Genomic DNA, 13833 nt, shown 5'->3' on the forward strand with positions numbered 1-13833 from the left:
AAACAAATAAGCAAACCTTGAGACTTCAAAGAAGTGTTGAACTTGTGCTGAATGTCAGTAGAGCAGACACCCCTCTGCCTTGGTGTAGAATTCCTGCCTCTCATCATAAAAGCTCATCCTACCAGAAGAGCCCCTGTAGCCTTCTGGGTTTGGGTGAGATCCAGGTCCTCTTCTTGCAGCTGTGACCAGTTCACTTTTCCCATGGACTCCCATCACCTTAGAACAGTGGTTCTCAACCTTCCTAAAGCTGCAACCCTTTAATACAATCCCTCATGTGGTTATGACCACCAACCATAAAATTATTTTTGTTGCTACTTCATAACTGCAATTTTGCTAGTTATGAATTTTATTGTAAATATCTGTTTGGTGACCCCTGCGAAAGGGTTGTTAGACACTTCCCCACAAAGGGCCATGACACACAGGCTGAGGATCAGGGCTGAGGATAGCCCTAGAGGCTCCGTTTGGCCATGGGCCAAGAGCTGGTGAGTGGGTGAGGAAAGTGGGGACCCTCTGATTGGAAGTTGCTCCCCAAAATGAGATGCTCAGACCCTAGCATTCACATCTTATCTCTTCAGCATCGAATGCTACCCAGTACCTTCAAGCCCATACTCTTGGGCTAAGTCTCTCCACTTCCCCAATGTCCTTGTCCCCAGCCTTTCTGCACTAAAGCAGGAACTCTCATAAGGGGCTTTATTCCTGACATACACTCAAAACTGGTGGAATGAATCCTGGGGGGGGGGGACCCAACTAACCAGATTTACCTGACAGCCAGGTAAATCAGACACAAAAGATTCTGTATTCTTAGATATTAATATACTTGCATACTAATGCCTCACTATATAGTACACATTCATATGTGTGTACAAACAGTAGGCAGCTGTCAACCCACTCTTCACCTCATTGGGGTCATGCTCTACAGGCCAAAACCTAAGGGCACTATGGTCCACCAAGGACAGAGAGTGAGGGCCTTTCTTACCACCCAAGGGATAATATTTCCTTAAGGTCCTAATGATGATGTGGCCAAACCCCTCCATACCTGGTCACTCCATTCCCAGCAGCTCCTTCCAACCTACAAAAGTCACAAGCAAGACTTGTGACCTCAGCTGGGCATAGTGGTACACACCTAGCTCTTAGGTAATCCTAGCTCTTAGGATGCTGGGGCAAGAGGCAAGAAGAGGCCAGCCTGAGCTACATAGTGAGATTCTGAGGACCTCATGTCCTCGGCAGCCCTAAAATTGGTAAAAGTAAGTAACAATAGAATGTATTCTTTTCAGCATATTGGCCCTTACCTATAATCCCAGTCCCAGCACTCAGGAGGCTGAGGCAGGATTGCTAAGAGTTCCAGGCCAGCTTGGGCTACAGAGTGAGACACTGTCCCAAAATAAAGGAAAACAGGAAGAAAAAGAAGAGAAGGCATTAAAAATCTGTTGTAAGAGCTGGGTGTTGGTGGTGCACACCTTTATCCCAGCACTCAGGAGACAGAGGCAGGAGAATCTCTGTGAGTTCAAAGCCAGCCTGGTCTACAGAGCTAGTTTCAGAACAGGCTCCAAAGCAATACAGAGAAAACCTGTCTTGAAAAACAAACAAACAAACAAAAAGGGTGCTCCAGTGGCACAATTGGTTAGCACGCAGTACTCATACAACAATTATTCCTTAGCCATATCTCCGTCCTCACTGCTTGCATCTCAGACCCTTCCAAGGGCCATCGGGTATCAAGATACAGCATTATCCCTCTGATATTTGAATATCCAGGGATCCTCTCCCAAGGAGAGGAACTGGATTTAGTCCTAAAAGAACTGGTAATGCCTGTCACCTTGCTTAGTGTTCTATCCATAAACAACTTTTTTTACATATATATTTATTTTTATTTTATGTGCATTGGTGTTTTGCCTGTGTAAAGATGCTGGACCCCCTGGAATTGGAGTTATAGACAGTTGTGAGCTGTCATATGGGTTCTGGAATTGAACTCAGGTCCTTGGGAAGAGAAGCCAGTACTCCTAATTGTTGAGCCATCTCTCCAACCCCTCATAAACAAGTTCTTGACAAGTTAGTAATCAGTACTTTTGACTTCAGAATAAAACTGTGTATGGTGATGCACACATATAATCTCAGTACTTAGACTGAGGCAAGAGGAGTTCAAGGTCATCCTGGGCTACAGAATGATTTGAAGCCAGCCTAGGATAAATTAAACCCTGTAACGAGTAAGGTTTTCCTCCCGCTGCTGGTCTTGTCCCGCCGCCACGCCAGTCCCAAATAACATACCGAGACTCTGTATTTGATATAACACTGTTGGCCAGGTACTTGTTTTTTATTGGTTAGCTCCGTCTTAAGTATTAACCCATTTCTGTTAATCTATGTATTTCCACTTGGATTCATCTTACCGGGGAATGGGCTGGCGTCGTGCCCTCCCTGGTCTCTCCATGTTGACTCCTCCTTCCTACTTCCTCTTTCCTCCTTGTCTCCTAGTCCCACCTATCTTGCTTTCCTATTGGCCAACAGTGCTTTATTCATTAACCAGCATGAGAAACATATTTACAGAATGACATCTCCCATCATCTCCTCTTTTCTGTCTAAAATAAAAAGAAGGGTTTTAACCTTAACATAGCAGAATATATCACACAATAGTAATCAAATAAGAATCACAGTTAACAATATTTAGTTCATTAACATTTAGTAAGATTTAAGAAAATATTCCATCATCTATTCTATCTTTGTGAGTCTAAAGTCCTATATGTAACTTATCTTTAATCCTAACTAAGGAAAACTATAACCATAACTGTCTTCAATTCCATCAAAGACCACAGAAGGATAATATATAAACTCTACAAATGACAGAGACAACTCACTGCCTGATCAGTCACCTGAAGTTCTTCTGTAATCTTCCATCTTCAGCCCATAGGCCATAGTGTGTCTGGCAGACTCCTCAGCAAGGCAGGAAACTTTTAACTGTCCATCTGTATTGGCAGTTTGTCAGTCACTTTTCTCTGTGTCCTGCATACTGTCTGGAAGACTCTTCCATGAAGCAGGAACTCTGTAGCAATGTCCATCTAGAATCAGCAGTCATTTTTTTGTGGGTCCTGTATGTCCATTTTAAATGCCATATTCTGTAGGTCTTTGATAGGTTTGAAGAATGCCTATTCATCTCAAATACATCTCTGTATATATAGAAAACCTAACTCATCTAACTATAAGTTTTGACTATAATAGGTAAAACCTAACTTAAGTTTTGACTTTTATAGGTAACTATCTATAAACTTTACTAATTATACATTACATTTCTAAATGAGCTATGCAAACACAATATCTAAACAAGAGGAGAAATATACATAATCACAAAATTGACATTAAATTTGTATCAATAAATAAAAATCCATTCTAAAACAAAGTAATCATATCTATACCATAATCTCCTTTTTGCCTTTAAAAATATTGGTTGTGGTCATTAACCATTTATAACCAACCCCATTTAAATGAAAATAAACATTTATAAACAATATTTGGGAATTTGGGCGTTGTTCTTTCCAAATTACTTCCTGCTGGTAGAGGGTGCTGTCATGGGGATCCTAAGATGTAGAAATCCTGGCTGTAGTCTGCAAGGTTGGCTTGTTCAAGCTGTTTTGAGTGTTGGATCACCTGGAATGCTGTTTCAGGGAGTCTGGCTTGATCAAACCACATTAGTCTGGAAGGAATCCACAGGTTTTCATTTTCTGTGGAAACAAAAAATAGAAATCCATTTCCCCAGTAACTTGTTCTTAGACTTAAATTTTGGAGTCAAAGCATTTTTAAAATATATAAATTGGATTGATCCAGCAGTATTCGTTTTGACAGTTGTTATTATTTCCTCAGCAGTCAAAAGATACAAAGACAATATTATTCCTTACAGTATCCAGATTCTCTCCATCTGTGGCTTTTTTATTATTCTGTTTCTTTTCTATTTTTTGAGACAGTGTTTCACTGTGTAACTTTTATCTGTCCTGGAACTCACTCTGCATACCAGGTTTACTTGGAAATCATAGAGATCTGCTTGCCTCTATCTCCCGGGTACTGGGATTAAAGGCCTGTGCCACCGTACTCAGCTCCTCCCTGTATTTTTAAAACCATTTTATTTCTTTTCTCTCCCAAGCCTACATATATTTTAGAACACACTGTAAATCTTTAGCATTTTTTCTTAATGTGAATCTGTCTTTAATATAAATCTTTATCTTTTTCTGGCCACAAGTCTTTTATCTGGTAAACAACAACATTGCTAAAATGAAAGTCATAGCTGTTTCTGCCATTGTTTATCAAAGATGGTGGCGGGTACCTTTACCGCCAGCAGTGACAGCTGTGCTCACCGCCTTGGTCTACATTGCACCCAGCAGCATGTTGCCGGCTTGGAGATGTGGTCACTGCCATTGCCAGCTCTCATACAGACCAATAAATTGTTAGCAGTGCTTCTTAAAAGCCGTGCAGTTTTTTGCCGCTTATGCTGAGTCAGGAAACCTCCCTTAAAGGAGCCGTGCAAATATCTGCTTGTCTCTTGCAAAACAGAGTTCAACCGAGAAAAATACTGCTACCAAGAAACCTTGTTTTTTCTTAAATCTTACTAAATGTTAGTGAACTAAATATTGTTAACTGTGATTCTTATTTGATAACTGTTGTGTGATATATTCTGCTATATTAAGGTTAAAACCCTTCTTTTTATTTTAGACAGAAAAGAAGAGATGATGGGAGATGTCATTCTGTAAATATGTTTCTCATGCTGGTTAATGAATAAAGCACTGTTGGCCAATAGGAAAGCAAGATAGGTGGGACTAGGAGACAAGGAGGAAAGAGGAAGTAGTAAGGAGGAGTCAGCATGGAGAGACTGGGGAGACCAGACGCAGGCCCCATGTTGGGCACCATATGTAACGAGTAAGGTTTTCCTCCCTCTGCTGGTCTTGTCCTGCCGCCACACCAGCCCCAAATAACACACCGAGACTCTGTATTTGATATAACGCTGTTGGCCAGTTACTTGTTTCTTATCGGTTAGCTCTGCCTTAAGTATTAACCCATTTCTGTTAATCTATGTATTTCCATGTAGATTCATCGTATTGGGGAATGGGCTGGCATGCTCTCCCTGGTCTCTCCATGTTGACTCCTCCTTCCTACTTCCTCTTTCCTCCTTGTCTCCTAGTCCCACACCTATCTTGCTTTCCTATTGGCCAACAGTACTTTATTCATTAACCAGCATGAGAAACATATTTACAGAATGACATCTCCCATCAAAACCCAAACTCAAAATAGCTACAATAATAACAATATTAATATAACAATAAAAACATTGGCTTCATGAATGTTCAGATTCTTAATCTGGTCCAGTTAAAAATTAGCAGCCTCGGGGCTGGCAAGATGGCTCAACAAATAAAGGGATTTGCTGCCAAATCTGACCACTTAAATTCAATCCCTAGGACCCACAGGGTGGAAGGAAATAACCAACTCCCACAAGTTGGTCTCTGACCTCCATGCTCATGCCACAACAAGTACCTCCCCTCCACACACACATTAATTAATTCAATGTAATAAACGCCTCTTCCTGCCTTGTTACTGATGGCAAACACACAAAGCAGGCTTCCAACTGGGGCCTTGATCTCCATGCTGCTCAGACTCACATGGGGAGTCTGACCCTGTCTGGGCTCCACCCCGAGCTGTTCTGGGGCTGTTTCTTAGTCTGGAGAGAAACTCCACCACTAGCATCTTTTTAAAAGTCTTTGAAAAAAAAAATCAGCTGCTCCAATGGCTATAAAGTGTAAGCATGGTTGAAAAATACTGCTCTAACCAGATTTCACTATGCATCCAAGGCTGGTCTCCAACTCATGGCAGTCCTCCTAACCGCAGCCTCTTGAGTGTCGAAATCACAGGTGTGAACCACCACATCCAACAAATAGATATAATAATAGATAATAAATACTATACGCCTCCTTGACTTCATTATACCATAAAGGCCATAAGCAGATCTTAATTATTTTAGCTTCAACTAACTGACTTATAAAAGCAGCATAAGAAAAGTACATTAAAGATCAACTTTCAAATTGTAGATGACTTAAAATGTTCAAACAATAATAGCCTACTTTTAAATGTAAAGACCATGCTTTTAAAATGCGAATCGAGATTGTTAAATATACTTTTACCATCCGTTTCTCTTCTGTGTGAGACACTCAATCAAAAAATCAAAGTCTAAAAGGATTTATTAGAGTCAGAATTTTTTTTTCTGTGCTTGAGAAATCTCCTGTCCTTGTCTCTGGAAGGCTATGCCCTGGGTCATCCACTACAACTGTGCAGGCTACGCACTGAGTAACTTAAAGAGTGCTGTGGATATTGAGGTTTTTGTTTGCCTTTGTTTAATGAGTGACATACCATTTAATTGAGCTGTCATTTGAGGAAAACCACTTGCTATCACTCTCCACTCAGCATTTTCCAGGAACCATACTTGGAGGTCATGAACTTTGATTTAGGCCAAACCTGGATAAGACCTACTCAAAGTGGAGACCTGACGTGTCTGGATTAGATGTCAAAGTATTTGCAAGTCTGTCTCCTTCAGACCTTACTGGGAGACCCACAGTTGTCGTCTTTCCCAAATTAGAGACATTGTTTGGGGGCCTTGCCTGAGAAGCACACAGTACCCTGCCCCCATTCAGTGACCACACACAAGTTCTTGGGGAAGAAAGCATAAATGATAACAAGATGCTAACAGTCCAGGAACCAGGTCCCCCTTCCCCTGGGACAGAGATTCAGCTTCCTGTTTCATTTCCAGCCTCTTTTCCATCTCTCTCAATCTGACCCCCAGACTTGCCAATGTGGGCAAGTCATTTCATTTGTCTCCTTGCCACCAGTGGCATAATAGTGTCCATACCACTGCACCATTAGAACCACAACAGGGAAAGGGGGTCCATTGCATCCATTATTACTGGACATTGGTCCCCTCTCTTCCTCTCTTCATTCATTAAGACTGCCATCGCCCAGAGCCTTCCATCCCCACAGCTGCTACCACCTTGACCAGAACACCCTAGAATGTCCCAACCACTTCTTCTCTTAGTCTCAATAACCAATAGATGTCCCAAATACTTGACATAAAATTGCATGTTGTGCGATCAGGTCCAGAGTGGCTCTTGCAGGAAGAGGAAGTGAGGTGCTCAAATGTTTCTGAGCAAGCCTTGTATAGGACAGTCACCCTCTCCCATTGTGCAGAGGCTCATTGGCCTCTCTAAAGTACCTGGTGCTATACACCTTCTCAGGACTGTGGCTCATCCTCATCTTAGTATCCAGGTCACTGGAAAAAATTCTCAAACTTCATACCCTGGCCAAACACAGAAGGAAAACAACACAGCTTCCCATATCCCAGACCAGATGAGAGCCCTCTCCAGGCTTTTAAGGCAGCTGGAAGCCGCTGGCCTGTCCTCCACCAGGCCTCTGCCTTTCCTCCCCTTTGTCTCATAGTTCAGCCAAGGGCTCCAGAGTGGATGTCTGGCTCTCTTACCCTGAGGCCACCCCATCCCTGCTCTGTACAGCTGCTTTAGCTCCTCCATTTGCCTAACCCCTTGCCCTGGTGCTTCCCACCTCCCATACTGAAGCTAATGGACAAAAGAGAACACAACTAGCTTTTCTGAAGCAGGAGAGCTGCCCCCAGCTTCCTCTCTGCCGACTGACCTGACCTATTGCTGCTACTGCTGCTGCTGGGAATCCTGGTGCATGCTGGGAAACCAAGTGCATGCCGGGATTTCAGTCAGTTCCTCCATGCATTTTGGGGTTGCTTGGAACTGTGAGTTTCTAATCCATGGTGTGTGCATCTTGAAATGAAGTTAAGAACGTCACAGGAAGAGAAGAGATGCCAGCAATATGGAGAAGAGGAGCAGCACAGATCGAATGAGGTACCTGAGAACCAGAGATTCTTAGGCCACAAATTGCATAGACTTAGCCAAGGTGATCCAGAACTCAAAGATCCAGGGGCAAGTGCATTGACCATCCTAGCATAGGACTGACATAAAAGTCTGGATTGCTGTTAGAGGCAGCAAGATCTAAGTCCTAGGATGAATTACGGTCCTGCTCTGAAGTCAAGACTCTGCTGGTCTGGAGGAGATCATCCATCAGAATACCGTTGGATCCTGGCTCTCAAGTAAACATAATTGCAAGCCTCTTCCAGGTTGACGGTGTAGCTCAGTTGACAGAGTGCTAGCCTGGAATGTTCAAAGCCCTGGTTCGGATTGCCAGCACCACATAAACCTGACGCGATGATGCACACCTAAAATTCCAGAACTCAGCAAGTGGAGCCAGGAGAATCAGAAGTTCAAGATCACCCTCAAGCACACAGCAAGGTCAAGGCCAGTTCTGGAGTATAAATACAAAGACAGCAGAAGTCTTCTCCAACCCCTCCCCAGCCTCTTGGCTTCCCGGAAAGGAGTAGAAAGACAAGTATAAGAAGTTTAGTTCTTGCTTTGGCTAACTGTTGATAAGTTGAGGCAAAGGTCAATGATTTACAAATTCAAGTCTTTCAAAAAGTTCAGCTAGAAAGTATGCCTTGGAGCCAAATGAGCAGAAGAGACGAAGAGTCTAGCTGAGACAGAGGGGTCTGGGCATCTAACTGAATCCCAGGCTGGTAATGAGCATCTAGGAAGACACTAACTGAGCCAGCTTCCCATGTTTGCCTGCCCCTGACCAGGATGGGTGCCCATCTAGAAATTACAACTCTTGAAGATGCCCATCTTTTGAGGCTTCAAGCTGGAAGGAGACCACAATGTTGGGTGAAGTTATGTTCCCTATCCCAAAAGAAAGACTCGAGTTTCATAAATGCTCTTGAATGTTATTTACTGAAAACAAAGATTACCCACAACCCTGAAAATCTAATGAGTTCCCTGCAAAAATCCCATATGGCCATTTTTTTTTTCATGGCTGTCTCTATACCCCTTCTAGATGGCTCACTCTAGAACAGGGGTTTCTCTCTTCTCCTTGCCTCACAACTGAAGAGGAAGCCAGGAGAAGCAAGACTTCGAACCAAGCTTTAAGAACTTCACTTCCAGTTTCTTTGCCTACCACTCACTGTGTCCATGGCCAGTTCAGACTTCTTGAAATATTCATAAGAAAAATATCTTGAAGGAACTCCATCCTCAGGCTCGCAAAAGGCATTTGCCTACAGAAGTACCAGACCTCTCCAAACTGAAAAACTAGTCCCAAGACTCAAAGTTTGCCCATCAAGACTCACAGACATCCAAAGAAAACTTTGGTTCAAGCAGTCCAAGATGGCGGTAGCGGCAGCAGCGGCAGCAGCAGCAGCAGCAACAGTTCTCAGGAAATCCAGCCAGGCCTCTTCCAGCCTGGAGAGAAGGAAGGCTGGCCACCCATAATGAAGCCACATTGCTTGTGAATTGCCAGCAGAGGTCCTAATGGTGGCCCTTGGTTTCTTGCAGACATTGATGAGTGCCTCTCAAGCCCTTGTCTGAATGGAGCCACCTGCGTGGATGCCATCGACACTTTCACATGCTTATGCCTTCCCAGCTACGGAGGGGACCTGTGTGAGATCGGTACGGCCGTCTCGGCTTCAGCTAATGTTACTAACTGCTGCCCTCCTCCTTCCTTACCCTTCCCTTCTAACCACAGGTTCCAGGCCTGAACTGGAGCCCACAAGTCTACCTGGAGAGCCATTCTGGGGAACACAACTGAGAAGCCTGTCCCCCGATTTCAACGCTTGTCCTTGCTCTTTCCCTCTGGGAGCCTGCCCCTGAAATGTTGGCTGATCTGACTGCAGGAGAGATGCATACTTTGCATCTTGCAGACCTAACCTTTTCCAGAGCTTGCAGACTTGCTGGTGTGACCACAGAGCTCAGTGCATGGGTCCCACTAGGACGACACAGCTGATCCTGGGCATCGGTCTTGAAGAAAATGATGGGTAGGAGCAATGGGTTCTCACTCAACTGGTGGCCATGGATCTTCTCGGCACGATCATGGGCACTGTCTACCTTGCTGTGTTCTCTGTGGGACTTTCATATCCTTTCCATGTCCCTGGGGAGCCACAATGTTGTGCTAACAGAGCTGCCTTCCTCCTCTTCTCCTGGCATGAGGGCTGTGGGTGATCTACATGAGAGGACTTGTATCACCAATATGCTCCAATCATGCATGAACAAGGGCCATGCATGCCATTCTCTCTTCATCATACCATGGCGGCTGCCCTCTGAATGCTACCCTAGCCCATGCTCCCTTTCTTGCTCCCTTGTACAAAGCAAAAATCTGATCTGCTGGAGCAGTCTTGTTGGAGGCACAGGAGCTGAGTTTCCCCTGGTGGGCCTTGCCAAAGCCTTGGGCCAGGGCCCAAGGCAGGACCGGCTGACCTCCTGCACTCTCACTGATCATGCTGTCTAGGATCCTTCCAGCCCCAAGCCTTCCCAAATCAGAAAAGGAGCCTCTAGGCTTTAGGATGCTGCTAGCAATGGCTCACACAGGACTGGAAGTGTAAATTGGCTCAAAACCCTTTTCAATGAACTCTTGTTAGAGAACCTTCTAGAAGGCAGCTGAAACTCCTGAGAAATCTCCCTTTAAGCCTGAACAGGGTGAGGAACTAACAAGAATTATGCATTCTTTGGAGGCTTGCCAAGGGTACATGTTGATGGAGGAACTTAAGGTTTCTATAGTAAGAGACTGGAATACTCACCTTCCCTGAGGCCTCCTGCCTTCTATCATACACCCCAAGACATCAGGTGCATGCTTGGGGGCCTCAGCTGAGTGGGAATAGAGAGTACAAGGATTTTCCCTCCAGGGTGCCACAAGGGAGAAAGGTTTAGAACATCCACACAGGCAACAGCTCGGGAACTCGTCTGGGAAAGGGAGACTCTACTGCAACAGGGGCAGAGTTCTGCATCCTGATAGACAGGAAAAGAGAATCCAGAGCCACCCAGCTGGGCCCCAGCCTGAGTGCCCAGCAAGGCAAGACTCTGCTGCAACCTGGAATGCAATGCCCCACAGGGTCTTGTACCTGGTGTCACCGCTTTGTCTACCCTCTGTCCTATCCTCGCAGCCTGTATTGGCATGGTCCTCCCCAGCCAAGCCTGCCTCCTGTTATCTCTGACCCTACCAGACAAGCTTAGCCCTCAGATGCTGAGCATCCTCTGAGGCCTCCTTGGCCTCTTTCTAGACCTTTATCTCCCTTGTGGAGTACACCAGTAGGTATCAGGAAGTTCCTCTTCCTCCCAGCCTCTACTCTGCCTCTTTCTCCTTTGGCCCTCCATTCCCCTTCTCTTCACTTCCCAGCCTTGCCAAACACCCTTAGTCCAAAGGAGACTCCTTCCCTTCAGGGAAATAACCTCATCCTTCCTAGACCAGCCCAAGTATTGAAGCCACCTGGTTTGGAAGCTGCCACACATCCTGAGATATTTGTGGCAGCTCCCAGAGCCTCAGGGTCCTCCCATCCATATGGAGGCTCCAGGCAGGGAAATGAAAAAGGGAAAATTTAGGCTTCCCTCTGTCCAGTGCTCCATTGACAGTTGTTTAGCTACTGGCTCTCACAGAGGAGAGGGAGTCCTGGCTAGGGCATCTTTCCAGACCTGAGATCAAAGCCCTTCCATCAGGGCCAAGCTACAATTGTCCACATGCTGCCACAGAAGGCAGTGAGCCCACAATTCCCTCTTTGATCCTGATAACCTGACTCCATGTCCCCACTGCTGTCCTCAAAGGCCACTCCAGGACTTCAAACCAGACCCTCCTCCAGCCCAGCACCTGCTGTGGGTGAAGCAGCTTTTCCTGCCTCAGCTGCCACCAAGATGTGAAACAAAAGACAGGGCCCCTGGGTCACAGGCCAACCTCTAGTAGGCTTGTAGCTCTTTAAGAGGACAATACGGTGGGCTCTGCTAGAACCAGCTCAGGGACCTGGGGCAGAAACGCTTTTCTGGCATGCAGGAGGCCTCAGGCTTCATCCCAGCAATGCACAGGATAGTTAGAATTAAACGAATCATCATAACAACTGCAGCCAGCTCAGATCCATCACCCAAACTTGCTCAGGACCCCCAAGAGACTTATTCCTGGGGCGGGGGAGGTGTCTCTGGCCTCACCCAAGATTCTGTGGGAAAGAGGCTACCAGCCCCATCATGTCCAGCCTCTTTTGCTACCTCCACCTGCTGCCCATAACTCCTTTCCCAGAATCCCTCCCTCAGACATTCTGAACTATGTTTTGCCTTAAATTTTAAAAACCTCCCACCTGATTGTCCCTTTGTCCCTCAGCCTGCCAGCCCTCCACCCACCCACTCAGGGCAGGAGTACAACCACAGGAGGAAATCTCCGGAGTCAGGGTGCTACATCGGGGAAAGGAAAAAATCTGTTCCCAGGTGGCCTGCATGTGGAGGCTCCCCGAGTCAGTTGTTACTGCGTCCTACTTGGGCCTCTGCCCAGCCGAGCCTGTTGCCTCCCTCCAGGCAGCCTTTCAGGTGGACTGAACATAGAGGTCCACGCCACAAGACTGGCAGTGAGCACACACCCAGCTGGCCTTGCCCCCTCTTCACGTCCCTGACCTGTGTTACAGACCAGGAACAATGCGAGGAAGGATGGACCAAGTTCCAGGGCCACTGTTATCGACATTTCCCTGACCGTGAGACCTGGGTGGATGCTGAGAGAAGGTGTCGAGAGCAGCAGTCACATCTGAGCAGCATTGTCACTCCTGAGGAACAGGAGTTTGTCAACAGTGAGTGTGCCAGGAGCAGCAGTGAGAACAAAGGGCCTTATGGGTCAGAAATGAGCAGGCTGGGGACTGAGGCTGTAGCTCAGCTCTACAAGCCAGTGCTGCAGGAAGGGAGAGGGAGGGAGGGATGGAGAGAGGGAGGGAGGGAGGGAGGAAGAGGGGGGGGAGGGACAGAGGAAGAGAGGGATGGAGGGAGGGAGGGAGAGAGGGAGGGAGGAAGAGAGGGGGAGGGAGGGAAAGATGGAGGGATGGAGGGAGGGAGAGATGGAAGGAGGGAGGGAGAGAGGGAGGGAGGATGGAGGGAGGGAGGGATGGAGGGAGGAAGAGAGGGAGGGAGGAAGAGAGGGGGGAGGGAGGGAGAGAGGGAGGGAGGGAGGGAGAGAGGGAGGGAGGGAGGGTGGGATGGAGGGAGGGAGAGAGGGAGGGAGGGAAAGATGGAGAGAGGGAGGGAGGGATGGAGGGAGGGAGGGAGATACAGAAAGGGGGTCCATATTGGGCATGCTGCAGGGCAGGGAGCTAGAAGATGGTCAAATGCTCCCACAGTTCCCTCAGAGAAAATACAGCCCCAACTGACCCAGGACAGACCCTGCCAGACAGAGATAGCCCAGGCTAGCCCTGTAACTATCACCTGCCCATGCCAGCCTGAGGAGGTGTTCCAACATATACCACAAACATGCATGTCCTTGGAAGCCAGTGGCGTGCACCTAGGAGCCACTTGCTTCCTTCTACCACACCCTTCCCTGTCCATGAGTTCCAGTCCCCAGACAGTCCAGGGCATCCAAGACCAGGTGCAAACCTATCTTCCCTTTCCAGAAAATGCTCAAGACTACCAGTGGATAGGTCTGAATGACAGGACTATCGAAGGGGACTTCCGCTGGTCTGATGGACACTCCCTGGTGAGTTGCCAGAGAATAAGAACTGGAATAAAGACCCCCCCCAGAACAGCACACATTCAGACCTCAGGCAAACTCACTGAGGAGACAGGTGGTTGGCAGGTGGGGACGCTGTAGGAAGGGATTGTGACTCTTTCCTCTCGACCTCTGGAGACCAGCCTGGAGCTGAGTGGATTTCATAAGGAAAGGCATACGATGGGAGAAGGGGCCAGAAGGAAGTGGAAAAGAGAAAATGACAGCAAGCTATGATGAAGGCTAGATGACATT

The 13833-nt window shown here is 46.6% G+C and overlaps 2 protein-coding genes across 2 annotated transcripts in view; both read left to right on the top strand.

The window, feature by feature from the left end:
• Positions 1-13833, top strand: part of Aen (apoptosis enhancing nuclease) — a 467932-nt gene that overhangs the window by 201548 nt on the left and 252551 nt on the right. The gene's annotated exons all lie outside the window — the stretch shown is intronic.
• The window catches only part of Acan (aggrecan), a 63355-nt gene that overhangs the window by 47333 nt on the left and 2189 nt on the right, over positions 1-13833 (top strand). The window contains exons 14-16 of the mRNA XM_051206599.1: positions 9420-9533; positions 12518-12676; positions 13487-13569. Of these exons, the coding sequence (XP_051062556.1) occupies positions 9420-9533; positions 12518-12676; positions 13487-13569 (356 nt within the window). The remainder of the gene's footprint in view (positions 1-9419; positions 9534-12517; positions 12677-13486; positions 13570-13833) is intronic.

Source organism: Phodopus roborovskii, unplaced genomic scaffold (genome assembly GCF_943737965.1).
Source record: "Phodopus roborovskii unplaced genomic scaffold, PHOROB, whole genome shotgun sequence".
NCBI classification, from domain to species: domain Eukaryota; kingdom Metazoa; phylum Chordata; class Mammalia; order Rodentia; family Cricetidae; genus Phodopus; species Phodopus roborovskii.